Source organism: Dreissena polymorpha, chromosome 3 (genome assembly GCF_020536995.1).
Source record: "Dreissena polymorpha isolate Duluth1 chromosome 3, UMN_Dpol_1.0, whole genome shotgun sequence".
NCBI lineage: Eukaryota > Metazoa > Mollusca > Bivalvia > Myida > Dreissenidae > Dreissena > Dreissena polymorpha.
The window spans coordinates 132497864-132521602 of NC_068357.1; the positions used below are offsets into that span (position 1 = coordinate 132497864).

Consider the following 23739-nt stretch of genomic DNA (forward strand, 5'->3'; position numbering starts at 1 on the left):
TTTATGTTGATTTCTCTGCATAATATAGGATAAAATATTCAACAGAACCACATATCAGTTTCTGGTCCAATTTAATGTCTTACATACTTAATATTTTCAGTTATACAAATACGTTGTGATTGCTACATGATTGTGTCTTTTTCGATCCGTACGTCTCCAAGTCTAAACGCTAACTGTCTATTTCCCTCTAACATCTGCCCCGTGAAACTCAGTTATGAATCCCGTTGGTCAGTGTTCTATGCGTGTTTATTTCTCATTGGCTGAATTTCAACCTACTGGAGAAGTCACTATTCAAGTATGCACACGTTAAACAGCATTGTGATACCAATAAATAATTCAAATACAGCCTAAGGCTTGTGTCAACAGCATTGTAACCCCTTTGTTGTTAAACATACACCAGATCCAAATATTTAATCTTTTGACCGTCATGCATACTCGCTACTGATATACTTGTCAATATTTCGTACATAAAGAACACCCAAATATTTCACCCAATTTCTCATCATTATTTGACAGGTATTTGCCGATATCCCGATATCAAATCTAAACTGGTGAAATATTTACTTTTACCTAATAACGCCAATATATCATCTATTAATGGTAATGGATAGGCAATTGGTTTTGTAATTTTGTTAAGCTGTCTGAAATCAACGCAAAACCTTTTCTCGTCTTTATTATCTTTGTTTGAGTCATGGTTATTTTTCTTTTTATCTACTAAAACAATAGGGAAGCTCCACGGACTTCTTGATGGACTTATTATGTTTGCGGCTAGCATTTCGTCGATGGCTTTATCTATGTATACCTTATTGTTTAATGGTGTTCGGTACGGTTCCAATTTAATAAGCGGATGATCCACTGTATCTATGGTAAATTCTATCGCTGAAGTTTGTGTTAATTCTAAATTATTTCTTGCGAAGAGAGTTCTGTGTTTTAAGAGTACCGGTAGAATATTTTCTTTTTGATCTTCATCTACACGTAAATCTGATAAGATTTCATCTTTAGATAAGCCTGATTTCGGCTGATTATTTTTGATAACTTCTTGTACTGAGCATATTTCATTATCATTTACCGATTTTATTCGCCCTATGGCACAGTGTTGTCTAAGCCTTATTGTTTTGTGCGTATTGTTTATAATTAAAATGGGAAATTGTCTATCACGCGTTGTCTTGACTACTGAATTAACAATTGTTAAACCAGGTCCATTATCAAAAACAGAATTGCTTATTTCATTGAATTCATAATTTGTATTTGAACGTATGCAGTTTCTTTTAGCTTGAGCAAAGAGTCTATATGCAGTTTGTGGTTTTAACACAGTATGTCTAGTAAATCTCGCTATCGTTGAAAGGTGTACATCTTCTTCTAGAGGTACATAACAGTTATCAATCCTCAAACATCCTAAATCGAAGTACAAACGGACACCATTATCTTGTAAAAAGTCTCTTCCTAAAATAACATTTCTATTTATGTTACTAACTACAAAAAACATGTGCGCTTTATATATGCTCCCTATTTTGAATCTCAATTTTACACTTCCGTGGACATGTAATGAATTTCCATTTACCGACTTTAGATTTACTTTTTTCATTATCAGTGCAGTGCTGGTTTGTGTTTTAACATATCATAAGTACGTTTACTCACGATGCTAACTTCAGCACCCGAGTCTATCAGGCTTCTAAATTGAAACCCACCTGTTGAAATAACACAAGAATTTGGACTACCACACAAAGCGATATTATATGTCTCGACTTTTTCATTCTTACCATAGACACCTTTTTGGTAAGAATTTCCTAGTTTTTTCGATTAATGTACTTTCTTTGAGTACATTCTCTACTAAAGTGTCCTAAGTTATTACAATTCCAACAATCAATTTTATCTTTCCAATTTTTGTCATATTCGTTCTTGCGCCTGTTACCGTTTTGATCTATCGTATGACCGGTCCGCCCTACCGTATATGCACTTATTTCGCGTTGCCTACGGCGACAGATTTCAATACAATGACCGTGTTTCTTGCAACATGTGCAAACAGTAGATGACCTAATATAATCGATATCTGTCTGAATATTATCGGTCGTAATGTTATCAAGTCTATTTACCTGTGATCGCAACTCAAATCTAGCTTTGACACTTTGCTCTTGAATTGCGCTTTTTAAAGCATTTGATAGGGTTGCATGATTTTCGCGCATTAATTTAAGTCTCAAATAATCGTGCGATAATCCGTCGATAAAAATTTCTACTAACTGTTTTTCTATATAGTCTAAAATTCCTTCAATATTTTCGTATGCATCAGTCGCAAGAGATAAAAGTCGCTAAGCGTATATTTGAACATTTTCGTCGGTCTTTTGTTTAGTCGTCTTTAATAATGAGAAAGCGTATTGTGGGTTTTGAATTTCCGCGAATCTTAATTTAAGCTGTTCCTTAAAATCTGTCCATGTCCCTGTCGGATCATCAGTCAAAAAGCGATGTATGTAATCACTAACAAGCCCTTTACTAGATTGATAAGCAACAAATTTTAATTTATTCTCATCTAAATTGGTAAGCGTTCCATATTTTTCTACATTTTAAATCCAATTTTTAAATTCTTTTGAATTTCCATCAAATGATTGTACAACCTGTGAAATAGTCTGAGTTGTTATGGCCGTTTTAACATCTTTAATTTGTTCATTCAAATTTTGAAATAATTCAGGGATTATTTGATTTGCCATTTTGATACAAGCGTTAGGAAATAAAACAGTCACTCACCGAAAGTTGCAGAATATGTGCGGTCTGATGTCGTTGTTCTTGGCTCACGGTCGTTGCTACTGGTTACAGAAGTTGCCGGAATGGAGTTTCTTCGCGTTGTTTTTCATGGTTTCGTAATCGTAAGTGGAAGTATTTCTTTGTTCGAATCCTTGGTTCACGAGCACCATTTAACGTCCTGTGTCACGTAATCGTTCATAGTTCATGGACGACACATAGTTACTAGCAATGTTCAATACTCTTAAATTACCGGTGTGTAGCCTATCATACGATATCTCGTCATGCGCGTATTGCCAAGATGACGAGATTTGCATTAACTACCATTTTCTCGTGTCACGCATGGGACAAGTCCGTCCCTCTCTAGTAATATTAATTTCTCTGCATAATGAAGGATAAAATATTCAACAACACCATATATCAGTTTCTAGTCCAATTTATTGTCTGACTTAACTAATATTTCGGTTATATAAATGCGTTGTGATTGCTACATGATTGTGTCTTTTTCCAACTATCCACCTCTAGGTCTAAACGCTAACTGCCTGTTTCCCTCTAACATCTTCCCCGTGAAAAACTCAGTTATCAATCCCATTGGTCAGTGTTCTATGCGTGGTTGTTTCTGATTGGATGGATTATTTAAGATACTGAATCAATGAAGCCCTGGGAACGGGATAAACAAACCATCCAAATATTAACAAGCTTTATCCAACCTTTTGATGAGAGATTTAACTGAATAAACACTTTTGCATGACCAATACAAACATACCCGGCCTTGTGTCAACTATACTATTCTTTAATCTCTCCCTCATCGATATGCTTATTTGAACATATGTGCACTTTGTGACTGTCATGTTTACTTGCCCTTTTGATAAAATTTTCAATATTTTTTATATGAGGTAAAGCCACATATTCTACCTACAATTTCTTACCATAATGTGACGCACACGAAGAGCAGATATTGCAATTTCGTAGCGTTATTATAAACGGATACACGTACGGGGTTGTCCAGGCTGTTGTTTTGATACTTTGATAAGAATATTTACATTAATTTTGATGATCACATTTGGAAGAGGCCAGAATTACGTAATCATAAATATTATACATATGGCTATTAAACTCACTGGCAATGGATCAGAATCGGTCTTTTGTCGGACAGGTGTGGATGCCACTTCTGTACCTCCTCAAGTAGATCAAGGAATGACTGCAAGTCTGAAGGTGTGTCATGTCCCTCCAACCAGGAGGTTAACTGGAACTGCTTTATTGTGGTCATGTAGTCCTCATCCTGTTAAGATAGTATGCTCAGGCTTAACACATATTCGAATGATTGAAATGTGCCCCTGATGATATTAAACGAGGCTCATCGACAAACGTATAATGTTACAAACAACTTATTTCAGCTCCTATTTTAATGTCATTTATGTTGATACTGTAATTTCTTAGTGCTGTGTTTGTTATTTTGTTGGTGTTCACGGAGCAACGCAACACAATATGGTCGTATTGTACCAAACGGAGCACAAAGTGCAAATAAGCGCAATAAATGCCAGCACACCCTCAACTCGGAACACATGCGTGATGATATGCACCACCTTGAACAGATTCATATACGGATACCTTCGTTTATTTACCAAATTTCTATACAATGAAGTTCAACATTGGTGTTATATGGATAAAGATATTTATATACTATTATTATGTATCGTTATATCGCTGCTTACCTCGTGATTCTCATCTCTGAATGAGAAAATTCTTTCCACACTGCCTATGTTTTTCTTTTCATGAATGTAATTGACAGAAAACTGTCCAACCCGACCGCTTCCTCGAGCACCCAGATACTGACAGGCCTAAAAGGTCATTTAATTGAAGCATGTGTATAAAATGGATGTCATAGAAATCCTTTTAATTTATACATAATGCGTGTACCTAATACATAATATTGTTACTAAGTATTATGCTACGTTACCTCATATGTCGCGCTGCCGGGTGAAGCAAGGCTGATAACCGTAGTTACATGATGTTCGTCGACTAAGGACCAGAACTCTTCCATGTGTTGGTCGGTGGGTGACATGCACACTAACAGTGCATTCGTATTGCCAACAGTCTAAAACAAAGCATGATGTGTACCTGTGTTATTGAAGATCATGTGTACGCAGCGGATACTTGCTTGCTATCTATGGGATAAAGCGTTATTTATTCACTGGAAAGAATAACAATTAAATTATAAACTGTGCTTTTTAGCGGAAAATAACGTTTTTCATGCGTTATCTATTTGCACTAATGTAATTAATGTTAACATACCGACTACATACCATGTTTATTTTTGTTTTTTTAGCCTTTACATAGAGAATAATAGGTTAGTGTTGATTATAGATCAGGTTTATCATGCGAGGCTTAGAAAACAAAAAGCACGAGCCTTGGCGAGTGCTTTTTCGTTTTCGTGCCGAGCATGATAAACCTGATCTATAATCAACACTAACCTATTATTCTATTTATCCCACTTTTTTATTCAGTAAACCTTTTTATTTTAACAAAATTAGTTTTCATGAGTGTTTGTCGTACTTTGATAATGACTGTAGTGTAACCAAGATCAGTGTATTACTCCGCGTTCCAAAAATAACCGCTGATCAAATTGTCATTTAAAATAATCAGAATATCGTTCTGTGACAAAGAATCGTGCGTTACTAATAACAATTTTATTCATATTGAATTGCAAATCTAAAAGTTTTATAACATTAATATAACATTTAGTTGTTAAATACAATGAAACTACATTTGTATACAACGTAGCCTAACACCACACACAATTCACTTTCGATGTTCAAACTATCAACTAGAACACGAGGTGCAAAACATTTGCTTCTTTGTTGTAATATGTGGTTATTTCGTGACGAAATAACAATAACAACTTGGATTTAATCTAATTATTCACATTAAAATTTTGAATGTGGAAAGTGGCACCAAACAATTGTGAGGCAAAGTTGTTCGAACGAGAGAAAGACATTTGCTGGTGAAGTGACTGGGTGGGACGAAAATCAAGATCAACTTGTTCAACGGTAGACAGTGGTTGTGTAGGCTGCATTTCGACCATAGTTTCAGTGCATGAAGGTAAACAAGAGGAAGCTGTTTGTTTGTTACATTTACTGGACTGAGCAAGAATGTTGGAACACTTTTGCTGCTGTTCAACAGATATGGTGGAATAATTGGTTATGGACTGGACATTTTTGTGCCCTGTTATGGCCATGATTTCAGTGGGTGGAATGTTTGCATTTCGAAGTTTTTGGACCAGGAATTTGCGAACTGAGTGGTTGGTTATTCTCTTGTGCTCGGGAAAGCCGGCGTCTTTTGCCATGGCCTTCAGCAGCTGACCCATCTTGTTGACACCCAATTGTTGACGCAAGAACCACTGGGATGCAGTGTCAATTGTGCGTGTTGCCAGGTAGAAAGGAGGCTGATCTGAAGAAAAATCAGATGGACGCATATTCGAGTACAGCTTGTAAATTAACACGGGATTTCTTGGTCCAGAAGTGCCGAACATCTTGGGAGACACTTTTCTTATGTCAGCGATGTTCTCTCCTGTGCGCGTTTTCGTTTGCCGCTCGTTTAACTCGAGATACTCGACACCATTCGAGTCTACACGGAGGCGGACGTCTCCCCACCTAACAAAATACAAGAATCTTAATTTAATGTCAGATATGAACAATAATGAAATACAGCATTTAAGTTGAAGCGGATGTACTTAGTGAATGGGGTGAACAAATAATGAGAAAAATTGATACATATTTTGTGTGTTTGTGTGTAAAAATGTTTCTTACCGCAAATTGTATTGCTCCGTTGTACCTCGCAAGCCAAAATGAAGGCAGTTGTTCAACCAGACTGTATTTAACAAGGCTTTCGGAGACTCCGTGCCAAGGATCCCCTTCTCCCAGAGCAGATCGATGTCGGTATCACTCAGCGGATGGGCCTCCCTAGGACGGTTTCCCAAACCCTAAATTGGTGATTTATATTTATTATACTGTTTCATTTAACTTTTCGACTATATTTTTTAATTTAAATTTATTTTTTGAGTATTCTATCTTTAGTAGGCTTACAGTATTACTTTTAATGTGACTTTTAGACTTTTATTTATTAACTGCAACTTTATGTCGACAGGGTATTAGTTTCGTACAGACTACACTTGGGATTTTTTCCCAATTTTGTCATAAATGATACGTTTTGTGTATAATATGTTATTTTTGCCAAATTTCTTTTAGTAATAACCGTTCATCTCAATTTTACCTGTTTCTTAAGACTTTTTTTCTTTGCATTGTAGGTATCCCTTGGGAGTGCAAATTGGGCTCCAGTCCCTGTCATGACTGAACATCCATAGCGATGTCGTTTCATGTACCTGTCAACACTAGCAATGATGCCACGGAGGGAGCTTGGTTCAAAATCTGTGCCATTTGACTTTTTAAGGGACAACAGGAAAGTGGCCAAATACTCATCAAGAAGAGTTGGTTCTATGTGGTGGATTTCTTTTGATTCAGCTTTTGACATAAGAAACCTTTTAAATTTGTTTATGTCAGACAAGGTCTTCGATACAGTCTTTTTATTTTCATTTTGGACAATGAAATCACCAACATCAGTGAGGTTAACATCTAAGAACTCTTTATTCTCATGCAGATCTAAAGTTGGAGGGAAGACATTGCTACTGGATGGTGCGTTACTACTGGGGCTGGTTTCATTCTCAATGGTCAATTCAATTTCATTTGTGAACAAAATAGATGGATCAAACCCATATTGTTCCTGGAACTGGCTTAGTGTTAATTCCACTTCAGTTGTTTGTTGCTCATGTTCATTATTTAATTCATCCCAAGTTTATGAGAAATTGACTTTGTCAAATTCGTCAGACATTTTGAGGGGTTTACGATTTCGCAGACGATTGTGTTCTATAGTCAAAGGGGAGCAACTCGAACTGACTTCTTCAAAGGGGAGCAACAACAACAGAACCTATTTGCAACATAGTGTTACATTTACATAATACTAGAGGTTTTAATAAAAATAAATGACAAAAAACACGGTTTTTTGCTGCTTTTATTTGTTTTAAGGTCATTAAGATTGACAAACATTTGAGATTGTTTTTATTATTGATGCACTTGGCAAATACAGGCGACGAGGTGCGTGGGAAAAAGTAGTCCCGGTTCGGCAGTTGATGACGTCATTTCGTGCCATTGATTATAGCCTTGCCGTTGATTATAGATGAAATTTAATCAACGGGGCTTTAATCAACCGATTTCGGTGTAAAAGTGGGATAAAAATATTTATCTTACTATAACAGAAAACGTTATTCAAAGGAAACCAGTATTTTATGAAATCATATCGTCTCATGCGTCATAGCTTTCTTACATGAAATAATACAATTAAAAAGCTTTCAAAGCAAAACTTAACGCTAAAGATAAAACCATTATACCGGAAGGAAAATGGCTCCCAGTCGCTGGATGAATTTCGAACCCCGCTTTTGCAATTGCGGTCGGTATGCGTCTACTGGATAATAACAAATATGTGACAAACCTGTTAAACGTCTACTTAAAGCGCCGTTAGATATGACTGAACCAACATCACAACAAAAAAAGAATATCCATATAAAATATCAGAATAATTATTGAAAGTGCAATCGACAGGTTAAATGTGTTTATATAAAAAATGAACGCGCACTTTCCGACATGACTGTCTCCATATTCCCATATGTTGGACCCGACGATTGTTCTTCAACCGATTCAGGTACCTCTTGGACACTTTTGACAATTAGCTGAAAATAGGTCGATGTGCTCGTTCTTTATTCAGATAATTCGAAGGGGTTAGCGTAGTTGTTCCATTAAACACATATTTGAGCACAGTGTGAGATATGTTTGAGATAGATTAATGCAAATATAGGTACCGAACGAAATGAATAATTACCACGACCAGAAATCCTAATTCTTGTTATTCGCAGTTATTTAAATACGAATTTATCACACCAATACGCTGATATTGGGCCGATACAACGGTGTTTGTACATACGTCAATGTGCCGTTAATAAACTATTAAGTCATAATTTAAGTTAGAAATGATTCATATTAAAACAACAACAACAACAACAATTTTATACCAAATAGTACATTATTATTTAACAAATAAAAATACAGAAGCGTATATATATCATTTGATAATATCTGTTTGAAAGTTGAATGGTGATTGTATTTAATCAGATAAAGATCGCTTGAAAATTGTTGTGAAATATATCTTGAGATTTAGCATAGACAAAGTCGATCCAATAACATGTTATTCACTTTATGCTTTAGAATAAATATCATACATACATTAAATTGTTCTTCAAGTCGTGTAGTCCTAGATTCCTTCTCTTTGCCCATCATATAGTCGACGACGCTTGCGAACTGCCTTGTAAGAACAGGATGTGTCCCAATCAGTAGTGCTTCAGCAACGGCTTCGTGCAGATATTTGTATTGCTCCTTTATTAATAGATGCAAAAGAAAAAACTTAAATTAAAAAATACGATAACGCAATACAATAAACAATAAAATGTGTATATGCAAATGAAAACTGTGCGAAATACAACTTTTACTACATGTACGAATCCTGAAGTAAAATTCGCCATGATACGCATGACTTTTTTCAACGGTCACAACCTTTGTTTGAACCATGTTGACCCTTTGCTGACGCAGCGCCTCGACCATTTGAAGGGGTCGAATTGATCCTTCCATCCTTGCCTGTGAAATTAATATGTCAAGGGCAATAAATGTTCCCGTCCGACCAACACCCGCGCTGTATTAAATAGACACAATTGAAATAATTAGTTTTTACGTATAGTATCATAATGTAGTTACACGAATTTTTCAACTGATAATAGTATTGGAGTTTCAATAGTAGCTTTATACGTTTGTAAAACCTCATTATTATAATCCGGATTAATAAAGAATAAGCATTTTGGTCTCAGCGGGAGGGCTCTATCAAGTGAACCACTTATTGAGGCAAACCACAACACAAAGCAACAACAACGTGTACCTGCAATGTACAACAATGGGCGAAATGTTAGCTGCATCAGTAGTATCAACGACTCTCCAGAAATCGACCAGACCCCAGGTCGTTTCGGGAACGTCCTTGTCGGGCCATGTCTTGAAGTGAAACTGTTTTACACGTCGTGACTCCTTCCCCTGAGATGCCAAGTGAAGTAAAAACTCAATAGCATGATATTTATAAATACAAAATACACAGTTTATGCTTCTGCAAATTACTAAAATGTGAAAACGACAACACGTCACGATATTAAAACAGTTTTGTAGTTATAGCACTTTTATCAAATATCCGTTTATATGATATCCGCACAATTAATCGCAATACTCAAATACAAGACTACACTTCAAACTGTCATCTGCTTGTTTTACTTAATTAACAAACTAGACATTATTTTATATATGATTGATACCTTACATCGCAGTATTCAGCTGTATTCAGCACATTTAGCTAATTAAATGAGATACATTGTTATTTATATTAAGTGCGAAAAATACATTTCAAAAAGTACACTCTAATTCCAAAAGGGTGACCCTATGTTGCAAGATGTTATCATACCCGACGTATGTCAAAAGATCTGATATTGTAGTCAAACGTCTCCTCTATAGATGCATACTTTATTTCCACACCACCGTACGTGCATACACCGTTCATTTCCTCTGGCCAGTATTGCAGGCATTTTAACTATAGTTTGTTAAAATAGAGTTAAGTTACAAGTTTTCTAATATGATTTTCACTTCATGTTTTATTAAATGTTATTTGTCACTTATTGGAATAGTGTTTTGATAGCTCCATGCATATGTTTAGCCACAAAATGAAAACTGTTATTACATCTTTGAGATCAATTGATAAATAATACTAATACCGTTCCCATTTCTATAAGATTAGTAAGCATTGCAATCTTGTCTACACGTTGCTGCCAAATCATGCGCCAGAAATCGTCGATCATTTTATTCGTTGGACCTTATAGTGAAAAAATAATTGAATAACCTGATGCTGCATGAATTTAAAGCAAAACTTTACAACGTAAGAAACATCCGATGTTGGCTTAGTTTACACTTGTGCATATACATATGTGTCTTAAATTATTGGATTTCAATAGAGTGATACTCAACGAGTTTTGTTTAGAATTTAAATGAACTCATAAGCTTAACAAATGATAAAACAAAACAAATCTGACCTTGTGATGCAATGAACTTAGTCACTTTTCCAAAGCCCTAAAATATACAAGTATTATAACTGTTATATAGCTAACACTGATGCATTGAACGTCAGATATTTATAGCACCTGATAAAAAAAATTAAAACGACATCAGAGCATTTTCTATGTGTCCGATTTTGAAGCAATTACATATATCCATAATTGCTTACGTGAATAAAGCTGGCATTGATATATTCGGAGTCGTTTGGCTTTTCCTTTTCCAAAGGCACTCGGGAGTGGTCGTCTACAATATCAATATCAGTTTGTAAACGTTTTCGCGAAAAATTCCAGGATAAAATCCGGAAACAACGCTAAAGCGTTTCGAATTCTTAAAACAAGCAACTACAAATCAAGCGCGTTTTTAAAATTCTAATAGTGTGCAAGACAATGCATCCAGAAAAAGAAATCAAGCGCCTTTTAAAGGTTTAAGGCAAGCAAGATTATTACTTCCGGACACAAATAAAGCGCGTTTTGAATTCTAATTGAGTACACGCGTATGAATGGCAGAAACAAATCAATTGCGTTTAAATTTTAATAGATCACAGAGTATTAACGGCGAGAACATATCAGCTTATCAATATGTGAATCCTTATAGAGAGTAGGTGAAGTATAGTTGGAAAGCTAAGATAAAACTTGAGACATAGGAAACATACAAGCAAACATCTCCCTGTAGCGGTTTTTTCCTCGGTTCTCTACGGCGGCAGCTAAGTCGTGTTTATGAATTAAACCTGCCGGTAGTTTCTAAAGAAAATAGACAAGAAAAACACAACTATGAGTTATGAGTTGAGTTTAATTGCATGTATTGTAGCTTTAACATGTACTTGGATCCAGGTCGAAGGATTGATTTAATGAAAGGTAGTATTTAGGCACATTCCTTAGTTAAGTAATTTGGTGTTATTGAGTATTTTAATAAACCATTAAGCACATTATAGACCGAGAGGGTATGCAGCAAGTATGATTTGAAACACACGCACGGCAAATTCTTCCTCAAAAAACGATGATCCAGGCTGGGTCTTTCCGCGAATGTAATCCCACAGTAAATGTATCTCGATTCCCGGGACAACGTCATTGTAACTGTAGTAATCGCAATCTGTGTCTAGAATAAATAAAATATAGCAAACTTGAGTGTTATGTTATGGGTAAAAACTATACACATTTTCTATTGTATGTATAATCGTGTTATTAACATACAAACGCCCATGCAATTGTAATAACAACATACTTTAACTTGTGACACAAAATATCCTGTCAGAAATGTATAAACATAACGCGTGAAACTTATGCGTTGCATCGTTAACCGTACTTGCGTATACTTTAGAATTCGCATCAGTATCCGCATACGCGGCATTTTCATGTGCATTTTCGTGTCTTTGAACTTTTGATATATCGGTTAGTTCCGTAGAATCACTCTTGCGATGCGTGTTTCTGAAATAATAAAACATACAAAAATTAGACCAGACTTTGATGCAAAAACATGCATGCATTTATTATTTAGTTACCATAAAATGACAGACCAAACCCAAACTTACCAATAAGCTACATCAATTTAAACAATCATTGTATTTGTAATACTTTAAAGGGGCCTTTTCACAGATTTTGGCATTTTTTAACTTATTCATTAAATGCTTTATATTGATTAATGTAAACATTGGATCGTAAAAGCTCCAGTAAAAAATCAAGAATAAAATTAAAAAAAGGAAAAGAACATGGCCCTGAGCAGGTTTCGAACCAGTGTCCCCTGGAGTCCTGCCAGAGTCCTGAAGTAAAAACGCTTTAGCCTACTGAGCTATTCCGCCTAGAACACATACTCTACGTATTTTATACGTTATATAATCAATCTTCGTAGTTTCACAAAATTTAACGACAAAAACAGAACTCTCCAAATTATTCAATCGTTTCGCGTTGCAACGCTTTATAATTTTTAGGTTTTAAAATCGTCAAAAGATGCATATAATGGCTATATTAGAGCATGGTAAATGTTCAGTTTTACTGTTTCCTTACAAATATCACAACCAAAACGAAAATTTGCTAATCTGAAACAACTTTTTTCAATTTTGTCAATTTACCAAAGCGTGAAAAGATCCCTTTAAGTTAGATATTCTTAGATTTTAAGTCTAAAAATATTTAAGTAAATACATGACAAGGTTTGACGATTTGTTTTCGACATTGTTGTTCAGGTTTCACAATATAATGTTTCCCATGTAGAAATCAATGATATAAAGTTGGTGTGTTATCCTACATAGGATTAAATCACTCTCAGTGGCAGGTAAACGGACTGTCTCATGTACAATTTGCAAATTGTGTCAATTCTAAAACGGCACTTAATTTGTATGAAACTTATCATGTTTATCAACAGCAGTTATGCAACTCATACACAGTAGAAAACGTGAATAAGCGTAAAACATTTACTTAGAGTTGATTCTTCTTCTTAAGAACAACAGACTGGCGGCAATCACAATAATGACCGCTATTGCAGCTCCTATGCCGCCACCAATTGCTCCTGTCGATGAAGGCTTCTTGTCTTCAGCTTAAACAATCAAAACACAAAAAGGTAATTAGATAACACAAGCATTTTATAATCTAAATGTTAAGCAAAAATGCCAATTGAAAATAAACGTCATAATTAACCATTAATATATATCGATATATATTTACTTAATTCAATAATGTTTACTTAAATAATATTAAAAAAAACAAAATTAAATGCCTCGCATACATGTATGTACAGCCAGACAGATGAGAGAAAGCTCTTACGTGTACACAATTCGCCTTCCAGTCGGAAACCCCCATGGCACTGTGTTGAATAAAAGGCACACGAGCCATTGACGTTATGACATTTTTCACAATGGCAGTCCATGGAACAATTTTCACCGTAATAACCAGGTGCACATGCTGTTGCAATTAAAATAGCGCATGTTTACATATTTATTAAATAAACTACATGGCGGCAATATTTGCGCATGGCAACAGTCAGCACGGTGTACTTTATACACACGTACTGACGCGGTGCACATATATTGACCATTCTATAAAGCTACAGAAAAAGCATATGCCCACAAAATGTGAAAAGCAGTTTTAAATGGCACTATTTTATAGACGTTTGACATGTGTTTAACGTTTACGTTAACGTAACGGTTTAGGTACATTTGCACTGGGTATCCGAAAGCATATAATACCAACCTTGAGAGGCATTTGATAACCAAAAATTAACTGTGACTTTGATGGGTATTTTCCCGATTGTTGAAGGAAATTTCAGTGTATAACTATCATATAAGTATTTTACCTATACTGCAATTATTGAATCTCCAGCCTTCTGAACACAAATTGCCAGGACAATATCCGTTGATATGTTCGCACACAGTGTTGTCTTTACAATGACATGGCGTCTCACATTTATTTCCAAAGTAGCCCTGCATGCATTCTTCATTCATGGATAAATAAAAGAAAAAATACTCTTAAAAAGTATGCATACCATACTAAAAACTTACTATGACACAGCATCTTTTGTATTTTAAACATTATTGTAAATGTACAAGCACAAATATGGCATTTAGAAACGTCTATTATAACTAATAGAGCAAGAAAACATGCGGAATAAAATTATATTGACTTTTAAAGAATTTCGAAATCGGGATCTCTAGAAGCAAAGTCAAAGTCATTCTTCTGAAGATAAAAGCGAATTTCAAACACAGCGTAAGTAGTATACGTTTATCCGAATTATGGATGAAAGGCGTTACAGACGCTTCATTCTTTTAACGAGTTTCATTGCTAAATATGTATTCACGATCAAATATTTTACGTATTCTTAGTAGCCGGAAGTGTTGCTTCTCTTAATTGAATATTTTTATTAACCTCCTCTTTGAACCTATTACAGTATTTTTGGGAAGAATTTCATATTTCAAATCTTGAACACGTTCCGATATTTTTTAACAAGCAACTCAAGATTTAACGCAAAACTTAATTAAGCATGAAGCATACTGTCGTGTAACCTTAAAAAAATCGGTAAAGGAACTGCATTCTGTAACACAGAACACAGCTTATGACAGATTCATTTTAAAATATAAATGTAATTCCGTATTTAAAATGGCCTTTTAACGTTGTGGTAAATTGACAAAATTGAAAAAATATATGAGATTCGCAAATTTTCGTTGTAGTTATGATATTTGTGAGAAAACAGTTATACTGAACATTTGCCATTCTCTAAAATATCCATTATATGCATCTTTTGACGATTTAAAAACATGAAAATTATATAGCGTTGCAACGCGAAACGATTTAATAATTTAGAGAGTTCTGTTGTTGTCGTTATATTTTGTGATACTACGAAGATTGCTTATATCAAGTATAAAATACATCACTCATGGTGTGATCATGGATGGCCGAGTGGTCTAAGCGACAGACTTTTACTCCAGGGGTCAGTTGTTCGAGCCCAGTTGAGGGTTACTTTTTTCTTTTTTAATTGTATTCTTGTTTTTTTTATACTGGGGCTTTTTAAATCCCATATTTATATTTATCAATATAAAGCGTTTAATGTCAAACTTCAAAACATGCCAAAATCTGTTAAAAGGCCCCTTTAAAATGTATATGATGATTCTAGTTTATATCGCATTACTTAATTTCTATAATTGTAGTTTACAATTACCCACATGAAAGTGACCTGTAACCATTCATAGAAATATATAATTTGCTGTCAAATAACAACATTTTTCTAAAGCAATAACTTACCATGAGGCGCTTAGAATTGTATTTACAAACCAAGAACTATTCAAGTGTGCATATTTACCTGCGCTGCAGTTATGACCTGTCCATCCCGGAGAACACTCGTTGTCCGAACATTTACCAGACACCTGGTCACATTCTACGTTTTTTCGACAATGGCAATATGATGAGCAATTCATTCCAAAGAAACCGCGTTCGCATGCTAGAACGTATAACAATATGATTTAACAGTACAGCATGTAAAACTCTACTTAAAAAATGAGTGAATAAGCAAAAATTATTATCAAAACGAAAATATGTCCAAATAATAGAAGCGTCTTTTCTTGTAACAAATCTGTATATAACATAATTTTATATGTTCGTTTGTTGGAAAGGTTCAGCGTTGTTAAGCTAAATACATAATTGTTGTGTTATAACAAATGTTGGCAGAAGTTAGACCTTTCCTGCAATCCGTCATTAACCAGCCTGGAGCACATATATTGTCAGAACTGTTGCAATGTACATTATCATAACGTCTTGTTGGCAGTGACATTGTGACGAGCAGTTCATCCAATACAAACCAACAGCAGATTCTTAAAATTGTATGACTATCTTAATGATAAATCAGTGACATACTTTGATGTAATCATTAAATACCAGTTGTCACTTAATACATGTTTATTTGCTACAAACTGATATTTCAGACGCTGTTGACCATTTGAATTTGTGTAAATTGGACACATGATATCACTACTTCAGACAGAAATAACAGTAGACAGAGTATGACAGGTCTTTGAGTCAATTTGATTTTTGATAATGATATCTTATTTAAATACAAATTAAATTAAAACCCTGTGTTTTACTGAAAATGTATTATAGAAAAATTGCACTTTAATCCGAATGACCAGCAATAGCAGATTACACGTTATAAAGTTATAAAGTGATATGATATCTATTAGTATTTTTTATAGTTATTATTATGTAATCCGCCTGCACTTTAAAAAATATATGAAAACCGAACAAAATATAAGTATGGCACTACAAAGTTACACTGTTTCAAAATACCATTCATGACTAATATAAATTCGTACCAGAAACAATTTAAAAATACATAAAAAATATGTTTAAATATTCTTATTGATGACAATATAACTATACACTTAAAGGCAGTTAGCGTGTATCAAATACATCGCAACTTGTGTTCGTTGTTACTATAGTTTTAGGTATTGTTTTATTCATACCGTTATGTTCCGGCGTCTGCGCTCAACTATTTATTTGTATCTACATTATACGATATTTTTTGTTTGAGAAGTATTAGGACTCCATCAATGTCCAAAAATAGGAACACAGTAGTCATATAGTGTGAATGTGTGGTTTGTTCTTAAGTTGAGGAATTTTCGGGCTAGGGTGGGGTTACAGAGCGCACGACCAAAGACCTGACATCAAAGCTTGTGCACTGCTATACAAGGGGCCACTAGCTTGCACAGCATCGCTTATTAAATGCAAATGCCTTAAAACACCCCTTAACTGGTGTGAGAGGACGTTGGGGCTTGTATGAGTCCACTTGATCTCAAATCGCATACGCGAACAAGGCTGGTGTCATCTATCTGATAATTATTGCAACTAGAACGAAGTCAAAGTGGATATTATAAGTAACAGACGTCGATTAATCGGAACCACTTTAAAGGTTTCAAGTGAATCCTTGTTCATGTTTTGACAACAACGCTTTTACAACCTTCACTGCGGACAGTGGAGGCGATCTGTTGATGTCGACACTAAGTATAGCCTTATCGCATAGCAATTCTCATTTAATAATGCTTCCAATTTGAAATTCACTGTACTATTTTAAGATTAAATATATCAACTGGATCGTTACTAAGTAATAGTAATATAATTTATTATATACCTCATTTCTATATTATTTTCTGATCGTTAATTTTTTTTTTCAGATTCCTGTCACATTTAGGATGACACCGAGTCATTGATGCCAACACGTACGTCGCATACTAGACATGTCAAAACAATCATCAACGGTCTTACGAAGGAAAACAATTTATCCCAAGTATTTATCAGTATCGCATTTACACAATACTTTTGAACAACAACCATTGTAAAAGATCCCAGTGTCACTGTTCTTGAATTTGACTGTTTAAATTTAAATCAAAGAGTTATTTGTTTTAAACTGAACAGAATAACAACATGTTAACAATTTGCCCAAGGACATTTTTTTCAAAGAAGGGTTGGTGAAATAATATATAGCTTTCCATGTTTTATTTAAAAAAAATGCAATATCATAAGTATTAGTATATTTTAGAGGGTAAAATATTATCCAGTTGTTTAAATGCAAAATAATTATAATTTCTATATTTTAGAGGGTCATATACACGGCTTGGAACAGTTGACCAAATGTCAAAGGTTCACTTTGGAGTTTAAACAAATGTTATTATTATAGAAACATTATACTTACATAAATTAAGTTTAAATTCATTTTTGGACATAAAATGTACTGAAAGAAATATTTGGTAGGCCACCTTCTATTATTTTTTAAATCAGAACCATGTATTCTCTTTGCAAAACATTCTCTCATATCACGGTGAAAGTTCATGATTGTTTGGTTTTGAATAAGAATATGTACGTACATAATTTTACGGGTGTACAGCAACCTATAACTTATATCAACATGCCCACAACTTACTCTAAAGTTTCTAGACACATATTTATCTTTGTTGAATTGTCCTTATTTTCGATAGGGTTACTGTATTTTTGTCTTATTTTCTAAATTTCGTATAAACATCGCATAATTTCAATTATTATGTCTTTACATGTTGATAAATAGATAAAATGTTTTGAATATGACATAAATAAACTATGAAAAGCAGCGGTGTTTTTTTTCAAAAAGGAGATCATGTGCGCTGGAACATTTTTCTTTTACAACAGGGGGGGGGGGGGGGCATAACAAAAATGAATATAATTGTTTTTTTTATACTACACGGTACAAAGTCTTTAAATTTTCAAAAAACAGTGTCTTTTGGAGAAAAAAAATAAACACATGTCTGCAACTACCTTTATATCGGACATCTGATTTTACGGATATACACATTGTCGGACATATGCTTTCCAAGTAATTTCAGAATAGGCAAATATACATGAATTGCAATGAAATTTGCCCTAATGGACATTAGTTATATCGGTTATTGTCCCTTCCAATGTCATCATTAATAATCATCTTCTTGTTGTAATGATAATAAGCTTCGATTATCTGTCTTTTGTTTAATATATAAGCTCTAAATGACCCTTAATATAAAAATATTACACATATTTACTTTTTGCTGGAAATTAATATTATTACTATTTGCAACTATGTAATGTATATATCACTCATCAAACTATACACAAATAATGCTAGGAATTGTAATAAGGTGTAGTGGCCGAGACTGAGTAAATCTGGTAATGCAAACGTCTGGAAAGCATGTGTGGGCCGTGTGTTAAAATATCGTTTGCAGAGTTCGCATAGTACGCAATAATAGACAAACGAACAAAAGAAAAAAGGAACAAACGAACGAATGAATACAATAAGTCACCATCGTTCGCATTATATGAAAATGTTATTTAACTATAACGCCCCATGCACTTCCTCCGACCCCCTTACCCCCAGGACTGGCTCGTCTTGATTCAACTCTTTTTGTAGGAGCTTTCTCTTTATAATTCATCATTTGCTTTAAAAAGTACTTAATCCCTGAAGCTAAACTGTAGTGTTTGCAAAACATCCGTCACCAAAGTTGTATGACAGATATCAGATAGATATTGAAGGATTACGATAAAATCGTAAGAACTTCAAAATAACCGCATAAATGTCTAACTGTGAATTTGTACCATGGAGAAAATATACCGAATTGTTATGCAAGCATACCAAACTCGAAGTAATTAGCATTTCTCTGCAAAAGAATTGAGGTTCAATAACAGCCTCATAATAATAATTTTTGATTGAAATATACTGATTGGTATTGTCGACGCGATTAACATGCAGCTATTTTAAAGGAATCGGAACCAACGGTTGGACTTATTTTGCGAATTTATGAATTTAAGCGATTATTTCGCATTTTTATATTACAAAATGTAGTATGACTTTTTATACAGGCGAATAATCCAAAAGTGTTTAATGAAAATCAATGTTTATTAACGTTAACGTTAAACGCAAGGTCTTAGTATTATTGCTAAGCGTTCAAGTGTCATATATTATTATCTTGTTCTACCTTTTCAATCATTTTATATAATAATATAATGTTTATCAACCTTTAATAGCTGGACATAAAAAAACAATTTTGTATACAATTTTGTTATTTTCAGGACGTTCGTCCACCATACATCTTAAACATGCTTTTGTATTTAAAGAGTATTTGAACGTATTAATATTTTCATAAAGAACCATTTATGAGCTTATTAAAACTGTTGCTGTTATGTTTAAGAGTCATGAGTCGCCTCTTCTGATGCTTGTCGGGCTAAGACACATCAAGACATACATAGCTACCCTTATCGTTATGCCTTTATGGCGCTTTAAAATTGATTTCTTAATGAAATTACTGACCATTATTGAAAAATTCCGAACATTAAATAAACGCCTTTAATGATAAGTTAACATATTTACATATTTATAAGCATATAAGTAAAACACCGCATATACATGAAAGTGCTCGTATTAGTTCTCTCTACTGACAAAATACTAATCGGTATTACACCGAAAGCTAACTTATATGTTCTCATACTTGTGCTGCAGTTATGACCTGTCCATCCCGGAGCACATTTGTAGCTTGAACAGTAACCATGCACGTGGTCACATTCGTCTTTCAGGCAATGGCAAAGAGATGAGCAGTTTAGTCCAAAGAAACTTTTGTCGCATGCTAATAAACAGTACCGAATAAATCGTTTATACATATATATTTCATGCGTTAATAATAAATAACGAAAAACTATTTGTTTAACTGTATAATACACAAATATACGCATATAAAACGACGTATAAATGTTTTAAATTACTAGTATGATGACCGGGTATATTCATTTAACATTGAGATGGTATAAACTGAACACAAATAAAATTATTTTTCTATTAAAATACAATATTTCAAGAATGTATAATGTGTTACGTTCATTTTACAAAACGTTTTTTATAAGTATATTGTGTACGGTTGTTAATGATACCTAGCATGCTTCAATGAATAACCTTGATGATAGTAACTTAATATGCACGGAAAAAATCTGTCGAACCGTGAATGTTAAATAGAATTTGGTTGTCTAGATGTCAGCAAAATAATAGCTAAAGTATTTGTGTTAAAATGTTGAAAAAACTTATACATTATATATTTTTTACCTATAATAATGACGAATGATTGACAATTTGATAAAACGCTTTTGTGTGACAAAGATACTGCTTTACTGTTTCAGTGCATTTATTTAGGTTGATTTGATATATTCCTATCGTCTTGTAAAATTGCTCTTTACAAATAAAAAAGAAAACAATCAGAATATTACGTTTTAAATCAATTTCATTAAATGTTAATCATTTTACCGGTACTGCAGTTTTCTCCTTTCCATCCTGCCGAACATCGGTTGTCAGAACAGTTGCCGAACACGTGATCACACAAGGCACCATCGTGGCAGTGACACAGAGAACCACACTTGTCTCCGAAGTAACCAGATTCACAGGCTATGTCAAAAACACAAACAAAGCACTTACAACAAGCGCACTTTAGTAAAACAATGTTGGTGTTAGTCGTTTAAATATATTTCGTATAACAATCCGTCAAACAATGATGTCCATCTATTGATGAATTAATCAAACAACGTTTTTAGATTAATTGATAGATATATCACATATATTAATACAACAACAACAAATTAAATAAAAAGTTGAACATGAATAATACGTTATCGTTTCAAATGATACGTTTCCGATGTATATATCACTGAACGTTTTCATCGATTAATACACCACTGTCACTACTACCGTTAGATGCAGAGGACTCAAATTGTGGAGTTTATGCACATAGAATGCCACCATTAAGGTTACACATTTTATCACTTATATTCATCACCAAAATAAGAGCATGCTAAACAGCAGTTAAACAATTATATAGAATAATACAAGTAATCGAAAAACACAAAATATGCCAACTGTATAGTCTGCTTCCGATTATTCAGTGAATATGTCGCTTTTTGTCCCGTTTTGTCTTTGTTCAAACACTGCCGATGTAGATCCAAAAGGATTAATAAATTATTTTTACCGGGTTACAAGTATGATACCAAAGTTATATCAGAAAATCAGCTCAAACTTTCAATTTTCAGATATCTTTAATGGGAACAACTTTTAACATATAAGCCTTAAATGTAAGGACCTAAAGAATTATTTAAAAAAAATCCTACGTTCGGTCACCAGAACAAAAGTATTGTAGGTACGTTTAGAACCTACTTCTCACACGACTTATTGCAAGGCATTTCTTCTCAACTATTGAATAGTTTCTGCTTTATTTGCAAAAGCTGACGACTTACTGTCGAGGCACGTAGGATAAATGGTAAACCTGAATATTCCGTTTACAAGTTTGGTGATTGTTTAAAATGTTCTTAAAATCAATTATACACGCGTTCATGCAGCGATTCCCCAACCAAAATATTTTATCTCCCTTTATTGGCTAGATCGGTTACAGCGACATACGTTAAATCTTATTTGTAATTGCGGTTTTAGTCTACCGATAACATGAATGATTTCAGTCCTGTGGTAGTTCTGGGGTCGTTCGGCATTGACACGATCGCTTTAATCCTCTGCGGGTTCGGTTCCATATTTCCATGGCCGGCTAGATGTCCGAGAAAGTCAATTCTATCACAAGCAAGCGTCTACTAGCAAGGTTTCGCTGTCAGCGCTCCATTCATTAAGCGCTGAAACACTCTTTGAACATGTTTTTATAACGTTCCTCCAATGCCTTGGTGAACAAGAACATATAATAAAAAAGTCATCCACTCGTTTAATGTATTTCAGAAAAAAACAATGATCCTGCTGAATATAGCATGAACTATGAATCGGCCAGTTCCTCCATGGACCAATCAATTCTGGAAAAGTATATGTGGTTGAATAAGCATGTACAAATGTCATCTTGGCAAGGCAATGGCTCTGCATAAAAACAGTTCGAATTAATCAAAACCTGTTACTGCCGCCGGGTTTCCGTAGGATAACAATGGTCATCTTTTAATTCGAACATGATGGTAAATCATCCCCATTTTAAACATGTCTTCAACTCCTGTGTTAAAGATGTCCTAAAATGCATGTGATACTGTATTGGTCTTGAATGTATTGTTTCATCGTTGATATTTCTTATATCATGTTCTGTTAAGTTTTTTTTACAGATTTGTCTGCCAACACGTTCAGTCCGTGCTGAAGAATTGTTTGCAATTAGCCGCCTGTTAAGCATGTAAATGATAAGCGATTGTGAAGTCCTTGAAAGTTTCGGATTGGTGTGAAATAGGATGTTGCTTTTCCTCACTATATTGTTTCCGCTGCAATAAATTTTGCATCCGCTGATATTCTGCAACTGTCTGGCCTGTTTTGTTCAGGTGTATTATCAGTTCTGTCCTTATACGTTTCCAACAAAAAGGCATGATAGGTCTTGACTTGTCTATAGTCAAAAATCAACACCTGATCCCAAAAGGTTCCACAATCGCATATGGGTCTTGTCAATGCATTAATATTGTATGACGGTGTATGGGTTAGAGAAATATTAAATTAGAATTGAATAAAGTGCTTATTTTGCTGAATATTATTCTTGTGAAACTTTAGCTCCAATGAATATTTACTTATACTTCTGCAGCTGTTTCAATGTTTTTGAGAGTCGTCAACTCCGGATAACACGCAGAATAGTCAATCAGAGAGAGGGAGAGCACGTTTCCTCTGTCACTGACTGCTGTGATATGATAATTTTTATTCCGATGTAGTTCTCTGACAGGTGTGACGCGATATACAGACATAATCTGTTAACAATCGAAATAATCCTTCGCAAATTGAATTGCAACAACAC

The 23739-nt window shown here is 34.3% G+C and overlaps 2 protein-coding genes across 6 annotated transcripts in view; both read right to left on the bottom strand.

Annotated features, from left to right (window-relative positions):
• The window catches only part of LOC127871510 (uncharacterized), a 58485-nt gene that overhangs the window by 10549 nt on the left and 24197 nt on the right, over window positions 1-23739 (bottom strand). For 3 of the 5 annotated variants that reach the window (XM_052414504.1, XM_052414506.1, XM_052414502.1), the window contains 21 exons: window positions 21243-21380; window positions 20440-20574; window positions 15762-15899; window positions 14262-14399; window positions 13733-13870; window positions 13388-13505; window positions 12282-12403; window positions 11953-12074; window positions 11632-11719; window positions 11149-11222; window positions 10958-10994; window positions 10643-10740; window positions 10336-10461; window positions 9769-9917; window positions 9393-9528; window positions 9066-9215; window positions 8422-8515; window positions 8177-8250; window positions 4694-4831; window positions 4449-4574; window positions 3855-4015 (listed from right to left, as the gene is read on the bottom strand). In XM_052414504.1, the coding sequence (XP_052270464.1) occupies window positions 3855-4015; window positions 4449-4574; window positions 4694-4831; window positions 8177-8250; window positions 8422-8515; window positions 9066-9215; window positions 9393-9528; window positions 9769-9917; window positions 10336-10461; window positions 10643-10740; window positions 10958-10994; window positions 11149-11222; window positions 11632-11719; window positions 11953-12074; window positions 12282-12403; window positions 13388-13505; window positions 13733-13870; window positions 14262-14399; window positions 15762-15899; window positions 20440-20574; window positions 21243-21380 (2500 nt within the window). The remainder of the gene's footprint in view (window positions 1-3854; window positions 4016-4448; window positions 4575-4693; window positions 4832-8176; window positions 8251-8421; window positions 8516-9065; window positions 9216-9392; window positions 9529-9768; window positions 9918-10335; window positions 10462-10642; window positions 10741-10957; window positions 10995-11148; window positions 11223-11631; window positions 11720-11952; window positions 12075-12281; window positions 12404-13387; window positions 13506-13732; window positions 13871-14261; window positions 14400-15761; window positions 15900-20439; window positions 20575-21242; window positions 21381-23739) is intronic. The other 2 variants (XM_052414503.1, XM_052414505.1) reach the window with 2 other exon arrangements.
• On the bottom strand, window positions 4843-8166 carry LOC127871511 (uncharacterized protein KIAA1958-like). The gene is made up of 3 exons (XM_052414507.1): window positions 7006-8166; window positions 6543-6715; window positions 4843-6386 (listed from the first exon to the last, which is right to left on the bottom strand). The coding sequence occupies exons 1-3, from the start codon at window positions 7261-7263 to the stop codon at window positions 5648-5650; spliced, it is 1170 nt and encodes a 389-aa protein (XP_052270467.1). The 5' UTR covers window positions 7264-8166; the 3' UTR covers window positions 4843-5647.

Coding starts and splice junctions, on each gene's coding strand:
- LOC127871511 (XM_052414507.1), bottom strand. CDS start 7,263: ATGTCAAAAGCTGAATCAAAAGAAATCCACCACATAGAACCAACTCTT. Junction 6,716..7,005: donor AAAAAAGTCTTAAGAAACAG/GTAAAATTGAGA, acceptor TCACCAATTTAG/GGTTTGGGAAACCGTCCTAG. Junction 6,387..6,542: donor ACGGAGCAATACAATTTGCG/GTAAGAAACATT, acceptor GTATTTTGTTAG/GTGGGGAGACGTCCGCCTCC.